Source organism: Microtus pennsylvanicus, chromosome 1, assembly GCF_037038515.1.
Source record: "Microtus pennsylvanicus isolate mMicPen1 chromosome 1, mMicPen1.hap1, whole genome shotgun sequence".
NCBI lineage: Eukaryota > Metazoa > Chordata > Mammalia > Rodentia > Cricetidae > Microtus > Microtus pennsylvanicus.
Genome location: NC_134579.1, coordinates 32,673,266 through 32,686,256, shown reverse-complemented (window position 1 = coordinate 32,686,256; position 12,991 = coordinate 32,673,266). Strand labels below are relative to the sequence as shown.

General features: G+C 52.4%; 1 protein-coding gene across 7 annotated transcripts in view; it reads left to right on the top strand.

The window, feature by feature from the left end:
- Positions 1 to 12,991, top strand: part of Hlcs (holocarboxylase synthetase) — a 196,329-nt gene that overhangs the window by 13,622 nt on the left and 169,716 nt on the right. For 3 of the 7 annotated variants that reach the window (XM_075960697.1, XM_075960705.1, XM_075960690.1), the window contains exon 2: positions 5,440 to 5,607. In XM_075960697.1, the coding sequence (XP_075816812.1) occupies positions 5,440 to 5,607 (168 nt within the window). Of the gene's footprint in view, positions 1 to 639; positions 927 to 5,439; positions 5,608 to 11,336; positions 11,547 to 12,991 lie in introns of those variants that run through there. The other 4 variants (XM_075960728.1, XM_075960736.1, XM_075960721.1 and 1 more) reach the window with 4 other exon arrangements.

Sequence of the window (12,991 nt, the reverse complement as noted above, 5' to 3'; positions counted from 1 at the left end):
GGGAGGCTGAGACAGGAGGCTCCGTGAAGGTTCACGGCTATCTCAGCCAACCTAGTAAGACCGGGTCTAAAAATAATAGCATGAAGGTGTGTGCCTGTGCGTACATGCGTGTGCGTGCGTGCAGCAGCAGTGTTCCCAGGGTGGCTGACACTCTAGTTTCAGTGCCCAGTGGGAGTAGCATACAAAATTCTCGAGTCTGGAAACGTAAGGGGGGGGGAAACGTCTCGAAACTGTAGACCTGAAAATGAAGGACTCAGGAATCAGAGGTCAGAATCAAGACCCTCTCAGGCCTCCCCATGCTTAAGGTGAGAAGGGAAGGTGGAGAATAAGTGTTGAGAAATCAGACCCTCCCTCCCCTGACAACTGAGAGGAGGGAGGAGTAACTTCTCTAGAGGGACTGATCTGCAGTCTTTCTCTCACAGGATTTATTATTTCCCCGGGAAACTGCCCTAGTGTCCATCCCAGAGGGTGCTCGACCAACGCACGCAGGCACAGGTGCACAAGCAATCCATCACAGGGCTAGGGTACTGCAGGCTTCCACAGGGAGGTGACATTTTGACCTCTGAGACCAGCAACCCTAAAGGACAAATAGGGACTCTTCGCCCTGCTGTGGGGCAGGCCACACTTCTGAGAGCGATCATGTGTGCAGCGGGCCCTGGCGGTGTCTGAGGTCTCTGCCGAGAGTGGCCAGAGGTAGCCCTGGCACTGCCTGAGCCTGGCTGGGGTGTGGCCAGGACCTGGGGCTGCAGGGATTTGGCCCTTTCCCGTGGTCGGTTCCTGCTCACGAGGCTGCCACCTGCGTTGTGGTTGGTGAAGACGCACAGCCCCTCTCCGGTGCACTTGGCTGACTGCTACCGGTCCTAGGGCTGCCGGAGCAGCGTGCGCCAGGAGCGCTCGTGTGGGACTGGGGACGCCGGGCCTTAAAGGTAAGTGCTGCCAACTGAAGGTGGCTCCGGCTGGGGACCCACTCCCTTTCTGGTCCCCCAGGAGCTAGCCGGCTTGCCCAGCCTGGCTTTGGTGTTTCTGTTTGTCCCCCTAGGGGTAGTTATTTATAGTCGGGGGATAATTTCTTCACAGCGGGCCCTTTGGCTTTGCTTGACCAGGTCGGGATACTATCCCACCCACCCCTCAACCACCCTCCCCTCCTCCCGGGCCAAAATCTGTTAGGAAAGGGCTGTGGGAAGCCAGCTCAATCCAACTGCATTCTGTTCCCTACCTCTTCTGTAGCCGGCTTCTCTCTGCTAGGGTGTTTACTGTTTATGACTGTGGGGACACCTCACCCCTGCTGGTGGGAGTGGGGCTCACCCTTTTTCAGCTCCATCCACGGAAGGGGTTTTGACTTTGGAAACCCTTGAATGCTGGAGGGAAGGTGGACAGGGGTGGGGTGGGGGGAACGGGGGTGAGGGATGGGCTCTGGGGGCTCATCTGGAAGCTATGTGTCCTGTTCATGCCGCACCCCCAGGCCCCCTCTGATTGTTTGGATGGGGCCTCCCTCCTCCACGCAGACGCTGACTTCTGCATATTCTGATTGTAAAGGACCACTCTCCTCTGTTGGGTGAAGGTGGATTTACTTGTAGTGTAGAAAGTTTGGTGAGCACTTCGCTTTCCAGTATCCAAGAAGGTAAAAGAGATGCCAATTGTGTCTCATGGGGGGGGGGGGGAATGGAGTTTTAGCTCCAGGAACTTGTGTCGAATATTTACTGGTGCCGGGTGGTCCAGGGATGTGGAGATGTCTAGCAAACCGAGTTGTGTTGGGATCAGAGTCGGGGGTGCGCGGGGGAGGCGAGCGTCAGAGCTGGGGGTGTAGGGGGAGGCAGCTGAGCGCCCGGGCTGCGGATGTTGGGGGGAGGCACCTGGAAACCTATCTAGTTTGTGTTTCTCCTTTGAAAAATTGAGGTTGGGAGTTTTTGTTGTTTTGTTTTTGCAATATTTATTTTAAACGATTTTTATTTTATGTGTAGGAGTGTTTCCCTGAATGTATGTCTGTGCGTGCCAGGTGCATGCATGTCTGCAGAGGTCAGAAGAGGCCAGCTGATCCCTTGGGACTGGTGTTACAGATGGTTGTGAGCCACTTCGTGGATGCTGGGAATGGAATCTGGGTCCTCTGCAAGAACAGTGTGCTTCCTTAACTGCCAAGTCATCTCTCCTGCCCGTGTTCTTTCTTTAAGAATATGTACATGGGTGCATGCCATCCATGGTGGATTCTATGTAGTCAGAGCAACCTTGTAGAGTTTGTTCACCCCTTGTACCCTTCCTTATATGATGAGTTCTGGAGTCGAACTCAGGCCATTAGGTCTGCACAGCAAGCTCTTTACCCATTAAACCATCTTGCTGGCTCAGGATGAGAGCCTATCTCAGTTGTCCAGGCTGGCCTCCAAAGCCAGATCCTCCAGCCTCAGCAGCCCGTGTAGCAGACTGCATGTGGCCATCAGCATGCCAGGCTTGCATTTCATTTATTTTTTTTTTTTCAAGATAGGGTTTCTCTGTGTAGCCCTGGTTGTCCTGAAACTCACTTTGTAGACCAGCCTGGCCTTAAACTTCTGCTTGCCACTGCCTTCTGAGTGCTGGGATTAAAGGTGTGCACCACCAGTGCCCCCCTCCCTCATTATAGTTTTTATTGAGCTATCCGTTCCCTCCCTCCCCTATTATTATTTTTCATAGGTGAAACACTGGGATTGAGTGACCTAAAGTAACTCACGTACAGCTACGTAACTGTTTAGGGCAGAAAGAGAAGGGCTGATGAGATGGAGGGGAAAGCCGTGCTCTAACATGTACTCTGAAATCATGATAGACTTACAGAGGAGTTGCAAAAATAGTCCTGAGAGTTCTTTCTCACCTCTCCCCAGCTTCCACCAATGCTGACATCTTACACAACCATGGATTGATCAATCCTAACTCGATCCTGTCAGTGTCACAGATGAACTAAACTGCAGGCTCCAGATGTCACCCATTTTCCCATTAGCGTCCTTTTATTCTGGTCTAGGATTCAAGCCAGGATTCCACATTGTAGTAAGGAGGCCACTAGTTAGTTCCTGGCCACTTAGCCCCGAAATAATCACACGGAAACTGTATTAATTAAAACAGTGCTTGGCCCATTAGCTCTAGCTTCTTATTGGCTAACTCTTACATATTAATTTAACCCATCTCTATTAATCCGTGTATCACCATGAGGTCGTGGCTTACCAGCAGAGTTTCAGCATGTCTCTGACTGGGCCTGTAGGCTTTTGAAACCTCAGTGCTCACACCTAGTGACACAGCTCCCCGCCCCCCTGACAAGACCACACCCCCTAATCCTAATCCTCCTAATCCTTCTCAAACATTTCTAGTCTCTCATGACTTGGATCACACATTTGAGCCCCTGGGGGCCATTCTCATCCCAGCCACCATGCCTACTGAGCCATCCCGCCAGCCGTATCCTGTCTTTGAGTTTCTCAGTGTGTTCCAGGCTGGCCTGGAACACCCTTTGTAGTCTGGGCTGGCCTCCCCGTCCTGAGTGCTGGGAGAGTAGACACACACAACTGTGTGTTGTGGGATTTCCATCCCTTTAGTCAATGGCTTCTGGGGGATTGCCAATCCTAGGGTATGGACATGACAACTTTGTGAGGGAGAGGGTCTCTCGCTCTCGGCTCCCTTGGGTGGTGAAGCCTGGATCAGGTAGTGTGAAGTGGCATGTGTTCAGTCCTTGCTCCCTTGGTCCCAGCCCCGTGAGTCTGTTTTCTCCATAGCACTGGTATATGTGTGGTATATATATATATATATATATATATATATATATATATATATATATATATATATATATATTTGTGTGGCTCACACTACAACTGTGCCTAGCATTGAGACAGACAGAGTCTTACTCTATGCTGGACCACCTGGGCACTTACTATGTAGCCAAGGCTGGCCTCAAGTGGACAGTGATACCCTGTCTCCTGAACAGTAGGGTACAGGCATGAACTGCCATTCTTGGCTGCTGAGCCTCTTGATTTTCAACTTCAGAAAGTTCCTGCAGTGGGCAATGAGCTGCTGACACTCAGCTACCACACAGGAAGCCCGCTCCAGGCCCCCTCCTCTTCACCGCATGCACTTGGAGTTCCAGAGCAGAGCCATAGGTGTGCTTGCTTCTACACGTGACATTTCCTTCCTGCTTCCTAAAGAACCCTGCAGAGGCCAGATCGACCTTGGCCTTCAGACTCGAAACTGTGAACTGAATAAACTCTACTGTCTCACCACCCGGTGTCCAGCATTTGTTATACCAACAGGAAATCACAGGTGACCGTGATAAGTCCCATCCACAGCTTCTGGATGTGCCCAAGTTAGGGACAGTCCCAGCTCCCCGATGTGTCCAAAGGCTGTCCCTGAACCATCTGTTCAGTCACCATGTGGATCTCGCTGGTGATGTAGTGTGCACACATGTGTGAGCAGCTGTGAGTGCCACAGCATGCGTGTGACGGGCAGAGGACAGCTTAGGGTACAGTCTTTCATATGAGTGTCAGATTTTGAGCTCAGGCCTTCTGCTTGGGTGACAAGTACATTCACCCCCTGAGCCACAGTACAAGTCTTGGCTCCTGGCTGTGGAGTCGTCTCTGTGGGCTGCCATGCCTAACACACCCTTTGCTCTCAGCTGGCTCTCATCCAGGGAGCTAGAAAGCCATCAGTTCATACCTTAGCGTCCTCATTTGGTTTTGAGATCCTGGGTGAGTTATTATAAATTCCACTTTTCTCCTCTGCAAGAACGTGGCCATAAGAGACAGTCTTCAGAGTATTTACCATTTTATTTTTTGATGGCGGGGTCTCCTTTTGTGCCCAGGCTGGTCTTGACCCCCGGGGCTGAAGTGACTCCTCTACCTTAGCCTCCCATGAAGCTGCAGCCATGATTCCTCTCTATTTCCTGTTGGTATAACAAATGCTGGACGCCGGGTGATGAGACAGTAGAGTTTATTCAGTTCACAGTTTCGAGTCTGAAGGCCAAGGTCGATCTGGCCTCTGCAGGGTTCTTTAGGAAGCAGGAAGGAAATGTCACGTGTAGAAGCAAGCACACCTATGTCTCTGCGGCATCACATTCTGAGAACAGGGCAGCTAGGAATGCATCACAGAATCATAACCTTATCGACAACACTGTGAGATTATTTTTTTTTCCTGGTAACTTGGCTGTCCAGTTCTCAAGTATGAAGCTCACAGATGGAAATGTCTGTCACAGTGTAAGAAGGTTGAACATGCCTGCTGCTGGTCCTGTCTTAAGTTCCATTGCTTCCTATTACTGCTGCACTGGGGACCAAGCTTCAGGTTCCGCGGTTCTCAGCCTTCCTAATAATGCGACCCTTTAATACAGTTCCTCACGTTGTGCTGGCCCCCACCATACAACTTTTTTCCTTGCTACTTCATAACTGTAATTTTGCAACTGTTATAAATCACAATGTAAATACCTGCGTTTTCTTGTCTTAGGTGACGCCTGTAAAAGGATCCTTCCACCCCCAAAGGGGTCATGACCTGCAGGCTGAGAACTGCTGCCCTAGCACACGAACCCTCAGGGACAAACAGCACCAAGCCACAGCCACAAGCTCACTGAGAGACCTGGATGTATGGAATGACTGTCACAGCGCCTGGCGTGTGGTGGGTACAGGTGTCTGTGGCGTGGCGAGGGAATGCGTGGGAGATTAGGCTAGGTAAATGTGGCTTCTGGTGGGGAACGCTAGACGTAAAAAAGTTCCCTGAGGTCAGGGACCAATAGGCTCCGAGCTGTGTCCCCAGAAAGTCAACCGCAGTCTAGCTGGATAACGCAGTTGTGGGAACTGGTGAAGGGCATTGTCAAGGAGGCCATTTTCATTTCTAGGAGCGGAGTGGAAAGATTAAACATGGGGCAAACATCCTGCTGTAAAGACACGTTATGGGGCAGGAGGAAGTTAGGACTCCAAAATGACAAATTCTGGTTGAAAGCATGGCGGAGAATATGCTATTGCGAGCACAGAATAGAGCAGAAATCAAGAGGTAACTTGGAGAAAAATGCATTTTGTTTTATTCAAGTTGCCTTTGAAGTATCAACCAACTGTGCAAGTGTAGAGGTGTGGGGGTGACGAAGTGGAATATGGGGTGACAATGTGGGGTCTAAGGGTGACGTTGTGGGGTGTTGGGTTGACGATGTGGGGTGCGGGGGTGACAATGTTAGGTGTAGGGGTGACAATGTGGGGTGTAGGGGTGACGTTGTGGGGTGCATGGGTGACGATGTGGGGTGTAGGGGTGATGTTGTGGGGTGCGGGGGTGACTATGTGGGGTGGGGGTGACGATGTGGTGACGTTGTGAGGTGTAGGGGTGACGATGTGGGGTGCGGGGGTGATGTGGGGTGTGGGGGTAACTATGTAGGGTATAGGGGTGACAATGTGGGGTGTGGGGTGACGATGTGGGGTTTGGGGTGACGATGTGGGTTGTGGGGTGATGATGTAGGGTGTGGGGGTGACGACGTGGTGTGTGGGGTGACAATGTGGGGTGATGATGTGGGGTGTGGGGGTGACGATGTGGGGTGCGGGGTGATGATGTAGGGTTTGGGGTGACGATGTAGGATGCGGGGGTGATGATGTGGGATGCGGGGGTGACGATGTGGGGTGCGGGTTGACGACGTGGGGTGCGGGGTGACGATGTGGGGTGCGGGGTGACGATGTAGGATGCGGGGGTGACGATGTAGGGTGCGGGTTGACGATGTGGGGTGCGGGGTGACGATGTGGGGTGCGGGGGTGACGATGTGGGGTGCGGGGTGACGACGTGGGGTGCGGGGTGACGATATAGGATGCGGGGTGACGATGTAGGGTGCGGGGTGACCATGTGGCACTGAAGCCTGGGACAGGACAGCGTCACAGTGGTGGTGGGAGGTGGGTGGCTGAAGCCAGGATCTTTAAGGAAGACAATGAATATTGGGCTGGAGTGTGGAGCAAAGACTTACCCAGGCCTGGTGGTTCAAGGGTGGCATCTCTGCCAAGGTTGCTGTAAAAAAAAAAGTACTACACGGTGTGGGAGCTAGAAGTCAGGATGGCGGGGCGACCAGGGTTGGTTTTGTCAAAGGCGTCTCTCTGTGTCCTCTGTATGTCTCTGTCCTTTGTACGTGAAAAGTTTCTGCACACCATAAGCCTCTCCGCCAACGCAGCAGTCCAAATCAGACCAAATCAAACCGAATTAGAAAATGCCCAGGTTTAATGGATAAAACACTCCCAGATGATTTCCATACCCCCAGAGAGGAGACAAGGAAGAGAGACCAAAAACCCACCTCTGTTTTCTGGGGGGCAGTTTAAATACATGGTGGTAGTGGTCTCGAGCATCTCTGTGGGAGGGGCCTGGGGTGGAGCTCCCACCAGAACATCCCAGACCTTTTCCATATATGGACGCCAGGGGCTGGGGGAGAGTCCCCCAGAACAGTGAGAACTCTGTTCACACTTACTGAACTAGGAGCCACTCATACGCCTGTTACCTTTATCACCTCTTTAAAGGCTTGGCCTCTAAATATGGCTGCTTGCTTAGTTCCAGGGCTTGGGACTAAGTGTATGAGTCAAGGTGGCCACAATTCCCATAAACACTGGACTAGAAACTGGACTTTGTTGACAAGATCCAGGCGCCATTTCAGGAAGCACAGAGGCTGGCCACTCATCCACACCTCCTGCCCTTGCCTCTCCCTGCTGGGTCCCAGAGACTCTGCCATCTGATTCCAGGGAGCGTAAGCCATAGGGATCCTGGGCCACAAGAACAGGAGCTTTCTGTCCTCCTCCCTCTGCTGGTGTCTTGGTCCTCTGGTGTTCCACGTTCCTCAGGCGAGCCTGGTGGGGTCTGGTTTCCGTCATGTGGCCTGAGCCCCCCCCCCCCCAGCTAAGGGGACTCCCCGTTTCCTAGCCCTGGTGGCAGAGACAGCTGCTCTCAGTGGAGGCACTGCACATCTGTCTGTAGGCAGAGGTGTCTGGCCTGCTCAGAGGCCATGCTGCACCCTCGTCCAGCTCCAGCTGGTCCTCTCTGTTAGATCCCTTTGCTTGAGTAGTGGTTTCTACTGTCTGGTGAAAATGTGGACATGACAGCCAGGGACTGTAGCAAGTCAGCACAGTGCCTTCTGCAGTGGGGGCAGACGAGAACTTACAGGGGATCGCCACCAGCCCCTCTATTCTCCAATGCCTGGGAGCTGAGCATCTGCCTGTGACGTGCTCATGTTATCTTTTATCCTCTCCTTTCTGCCTGACCATGTCTTACAATTTGGTGTTTTGTTTACTTCAGGTCTGAACCCTTTATTGATTACTCGTGTTCTAGATTCCTCCTCTCATGTCAGAGTGTGTCCTTCTTTAATAGTGCCTCTAATAAAGGGAGGGTCTTAATTTACATTGATTTGTAAAGGTTTTCTTTTATCTTTATGTCTGTATGTGTTTTGTTTATACGTATGTCTGTGTATCAGGTGTATGCCTGGTTTCCAAAGAGGCCAGAAAAGGGCGTTGGGTCCCTGGGAGCTGCAGTTACAGACAGCTGTGAGCCACAGTGTGGGTGCTGGGAACCGAACTTAGGTGGCCTGGGAGCCGCCAGTGCACTTATCTGCAGAGCCCTTTCTCCAGCCTGGGGAGCTTAGTTTTAGCGTATTTACCTTTTCCTTTGTAATTAGTGTTCTTGGTAGCTTTTGTGTGTGTGTGTGTATGACAGAGAGAGAGAGAGGGAGAGAGAGAGAGAGAGAGAGAGAGAGAGAGAGAGAGAGAGAGACAGAGAGAGAGAGAGAGGGAGAGAGAGAGAGGGAGGGAGGGAGGGAGGGAGGGAGAGAGAGAGAGAGAGAGAGAGAGAGAGAGAGAGAGAGAGAGAGAGAGTATACATATGCAACAGCATATGTGTGAAGGTCAAGGAGCAAACTGTGAAAATTGGGTTTTCTCCTTCCACAATGTGGGTCTCAGGGCCTGAACTCGGGTCATCAGGCTGGACTATCTGGGTGGCCCAGTGTTCTTGGTGTCTTAATTAATGTTGTTATATTTGGGGATCAGAGAACTATTTCTAGTCAACTCTGTGTTTTCTCTTAATACACAGATTTAAAAATAAAAGCAAATCAGAATGGAGACGTAGCTCAGTGGTAGCACGGCACTTTGGGCTGGGCCATCCCTGGGTAAGAGGGCCTGCACTGTATGAGAAAGGCAGCTGAGTAAGCCGTGGTCAGAAACAGTAAGCATGGTTTGTTTCAATCTCCAGCGCTGGCTTCCGTTGGTGACGCAGGCTGAAACAAATCCTTTTCCCCCTCGAGATGCTTTTATCAGTGTTTTATAATGGCAATAGAAAGCAGACTCTTTAGGGCCACTACTGCTGCAATGAAACATCACAATCCAAGCAAGTTGGGGAAGAAAGGGTTTACGTGGCTTACACTCTGACATGACATCATAGTCCATCATGAAGGGAGTCAGGACAGGAACTCAAGCAGGGCAGAGACCTGGAGGCAGGAGCTGACGCAGAGGCCATGGAGGGTGCTGCTTACTGGCGTGTTCCTCATGTCTTGCTCAGCCTGCTTTCCTATAGAACCCAGGACCACCAGCCCAGGGATGGTACCACCCACAGTGAGCCCATATGATATGGGTCCTCTCATATCAATTGCTAAGAGATACCCTAGAGCAGGGGTTCTCAACCTGAGGGTCATGACCCCTTTGAAGGACTGCATAAGACAATCAGAAAACACAGATATCACATGGCAATTATTAACAGTAGCAGAGTTACAGTTAGGAAGTAGCAACAAAAATAATGTCATGGCTGGGGTCACCACGACATGAGGAACTGTATTAAAGGGTTGCAGCATTAGGAAGGTTGAGAACCACTGCCCTAAAGGCTTGCCTAAAACCCAGTCCTATGAAGGCATTTTCTCAGTTGAGGCTCCCTCCTCTCCAGGGACTCTGGCTTATGTGTCAAGTTGACATAAAACTACCCAGCACAAACACGATTCGGTGTTAACCAGTGCCACGCAGAACTAGTTCCCCGAGGGGAGTGCAGGCTGCATCCTTTCCGTCCCTTAGTCTGTCTCCCTGTTCCCAGCGATGTGTACCTTGTTTACGTGAGCCCAGTCATTTGTCTTTGGACTCCCTTCTTAAATCTACTGTTGCTATGCACCTGACCGAAAGTCTGAGGATCTGTGAGTTTCCAGACAGGGTTTCTCTGTGTAGCCGTGGCCGTCCTGGAGCTTGTTCTGTAGACCAGGCTGGCCTCAGACCAGCCTGCTTCTGCTGGGATTAAAAGCATGCACCCCCATCACTCAGGGTGAGCCAACAGATTCGTGGCTGGTGTACTTAAATAAAAATCTATCCGTGGATTAGGGACGTGGAAGAGGCACACACATAATTCTTAACTAATTATGCCGCCCATTTACAGTGGAGGAGCAAGGGTCAGGCAGCAAGGCCTGGATGGGCTTTGTTCAGAGGCGCTGTGGGTGACAGGCTCGAGAGAGAAATCGGCTGGGACGCTTGTTTCCCCTGTGACAAGGCCATTGGGAATCGTCGCTGATGGGTAAACCGCCAACAGACATGCGTGAGAATGCCCCATTTGTCTTGTTTGGTGCGTCATATGAATTCATGTAATTTCCCCAGCACTACTTCTGAAGGCTTAGCAAGGTCTAGTAAAACGGACTCATCTATTTTCCAACTGGGCCAGGTAGAGGCTGTGTTGGCGCTATGACTTGTGTAGATAGTTAGCAAATATTGGCTGTTGACATAAGGTGGACTTTGACTTGATTAGGTTAGGCACCCCTCCCCCATCAAACTTCCCCTCCATCATCATCCTCCTCCCCAGTCAAACTCTCCCTCTTCATCACCATCTCCCCCACACACATTGAACCCTCCCTCTCCACTATCACCCTCCCGCCCATCAAACTTTTCCCTCCACCCGGAGCGGCCTCCCTTAATTCCTCCAGGGAACCAAGGTTCCTTAAGCTTCCTGTTGTCCCTCTAAGTTCCCAGCACGGCTTTGGTCACCTCCCCAGTTCCCTCTGGTGGTGCAGCCTCGGTCTCTCCATCTTTAGGGCACACCTCCAATCTCCTGTCCTTCCCTACTTCCCTTCCTGGAACAGCCAGCCTCCTGAGACAGACAGTATCCTCTCTTCGAAGGGCCATCTTCAGTCCCGGCCCGACCTTTCCATACCCATATCCCCTTTTTATCCGCATCACCCTCTCGGTGGTTCTGGCGCCCCCAGCTCCTACCTAGCCCGTACCCCCTCATCTCAAGCGCATCTTTCCCCTTTCCAGCACTCCGGCCCTCGCCCTCAGCCCCCTCCCCCTTCCAGCAGCGCACGCGCACTCTACCCCCTCCCCCAGGCTCGCTTCCGGCCTGGGCGGGGCGGGGCCGGGCGCGGGCCGGTGCAGGCGGGCGGGCGGGCGCCGGCCATGCTCATCACGCTATGCTACTTGTACCTGTGGGCGCGCTGGGGGCGCCGGCCGGCCGCCTTGGTGCTCGCCACGGTGCGGCGGCTGCGCGCCTCGCGCTGCTCCTTCACCTTCTGCCGCGCCGCCGCGCAGCCCGGGGGCGCGCGCGTGTGTGTGAGCCACGGCGGCCGCGTCTTCTGCGTCGGCGAGAGCCAGGTGGGCGGCGGGCGGGGGCGCCGCGTGGAGCGGGCGCGCGGCGACATCTGCATCAGCACCCGGCGCGGGAAGCCCTCAGTGCGCTCTCGGCCTCGGGCCAGCTGCCCCCACCCGCGTCTGTTGCAGCGGGAGCGGGGACGCCCAGGACACCCCACTTGGCACCTAGCGTTTCCGTGGGCTGGCTTCTGGTCCAGTGCGGAGGGTGATGGCGCTGCCCCCTCACTGGGAAGGGGCGATGGCCGGTTGCACAGGCCGGCTGCAGGCTAGACCTGACTTCACAGTGTACTTCCTACCATGCGCTTCTGGACATCCCTTGCTTTCGTGAACATCACACAGTGTTTTGCTTTTCCACGGCCTTTTGCCCTTTCCGCTTCCTCATGGAAAGCAGCTTCACTTTTAGTACCAACATGAGAGTTTTTTTCATAGATGTCAAACCATTTGACCCATTTGGGAATCATAATCTTACTTCAGGGTGAATATTTTTGTCAGGCTGTTTAGGTATGAGGATGGAATTGTGCTTCCAGGGAATTAACAAAGACAACACTCTTAAGTTAAAAAAAGAAAAATACACTGTAGGGGTTGGGGATGGCTCAGCTGTTAAGAACACATGTTGCTCTCGTGAGCACGCGTGTCCAGTTCCCAGTTCCTACATGGTGGCTCATAAACACCTGTAGCTCCAGTCCCAGGGGTCCAAGGAATGCCGGTGGCGCACATCCACACGGAAGCAAGATGCTTAGACATAAAATTAATAAATATAAAGAAATACCGTGTGGCTAACACTGAGTTTTCTCATGTATCCCAAGTGTATAGCTACTGTTACCTAGCTGTGACTAGGACCACCTGGGCCAAGACAGGCGCGGTGGAAGGGGACACTGCTCCTCTTAGAACATGGGGGCTAAATTCTCTAAAACTGCTTGAGAGAGATCACCGAACTGAAAAATAAATGAGGGTGGATTTTTTTTTCCACTGTGGTGGTTTCTAAGCTAATTTATTTAACACAAGATCTTTGCGGTTTATATCCGAGTGGAAATTTTGCCAAATTAGTTTTCCTAGGCACCTTTGAATATTTTCATGATCTCCTTGGCCTGCTGACTATGCTAACCTAGTTAGCTAACCTAATTACTTGTCTCTTGCCTGCTTCAGAACCCCAGGTAGGGACAGCCTTGTGGATACCTGCCCCTCGTTGCACCCCGGCTTTACACAGATAGCCCCTGTCTCTCAACCTGGAACTTTGCTCCCACCTCCCTGCTGTCTGCGCTTGAGTTCAGGCTGTGACTCAGAAGGTTTTTGCAGCCTTAGAGTTCTGCCTTTTCTGCTCTGGGCACACCCCCCCCCCCCCTACACCCCCCCCCCCCCCCCCCCCCGTTCCTCTGTGAAGCCCTGGCTATCTTGGAACTCTCTCTAGATCCGGGCTGGTCTCTGGGATTAAAGGTGTGCACCACCGC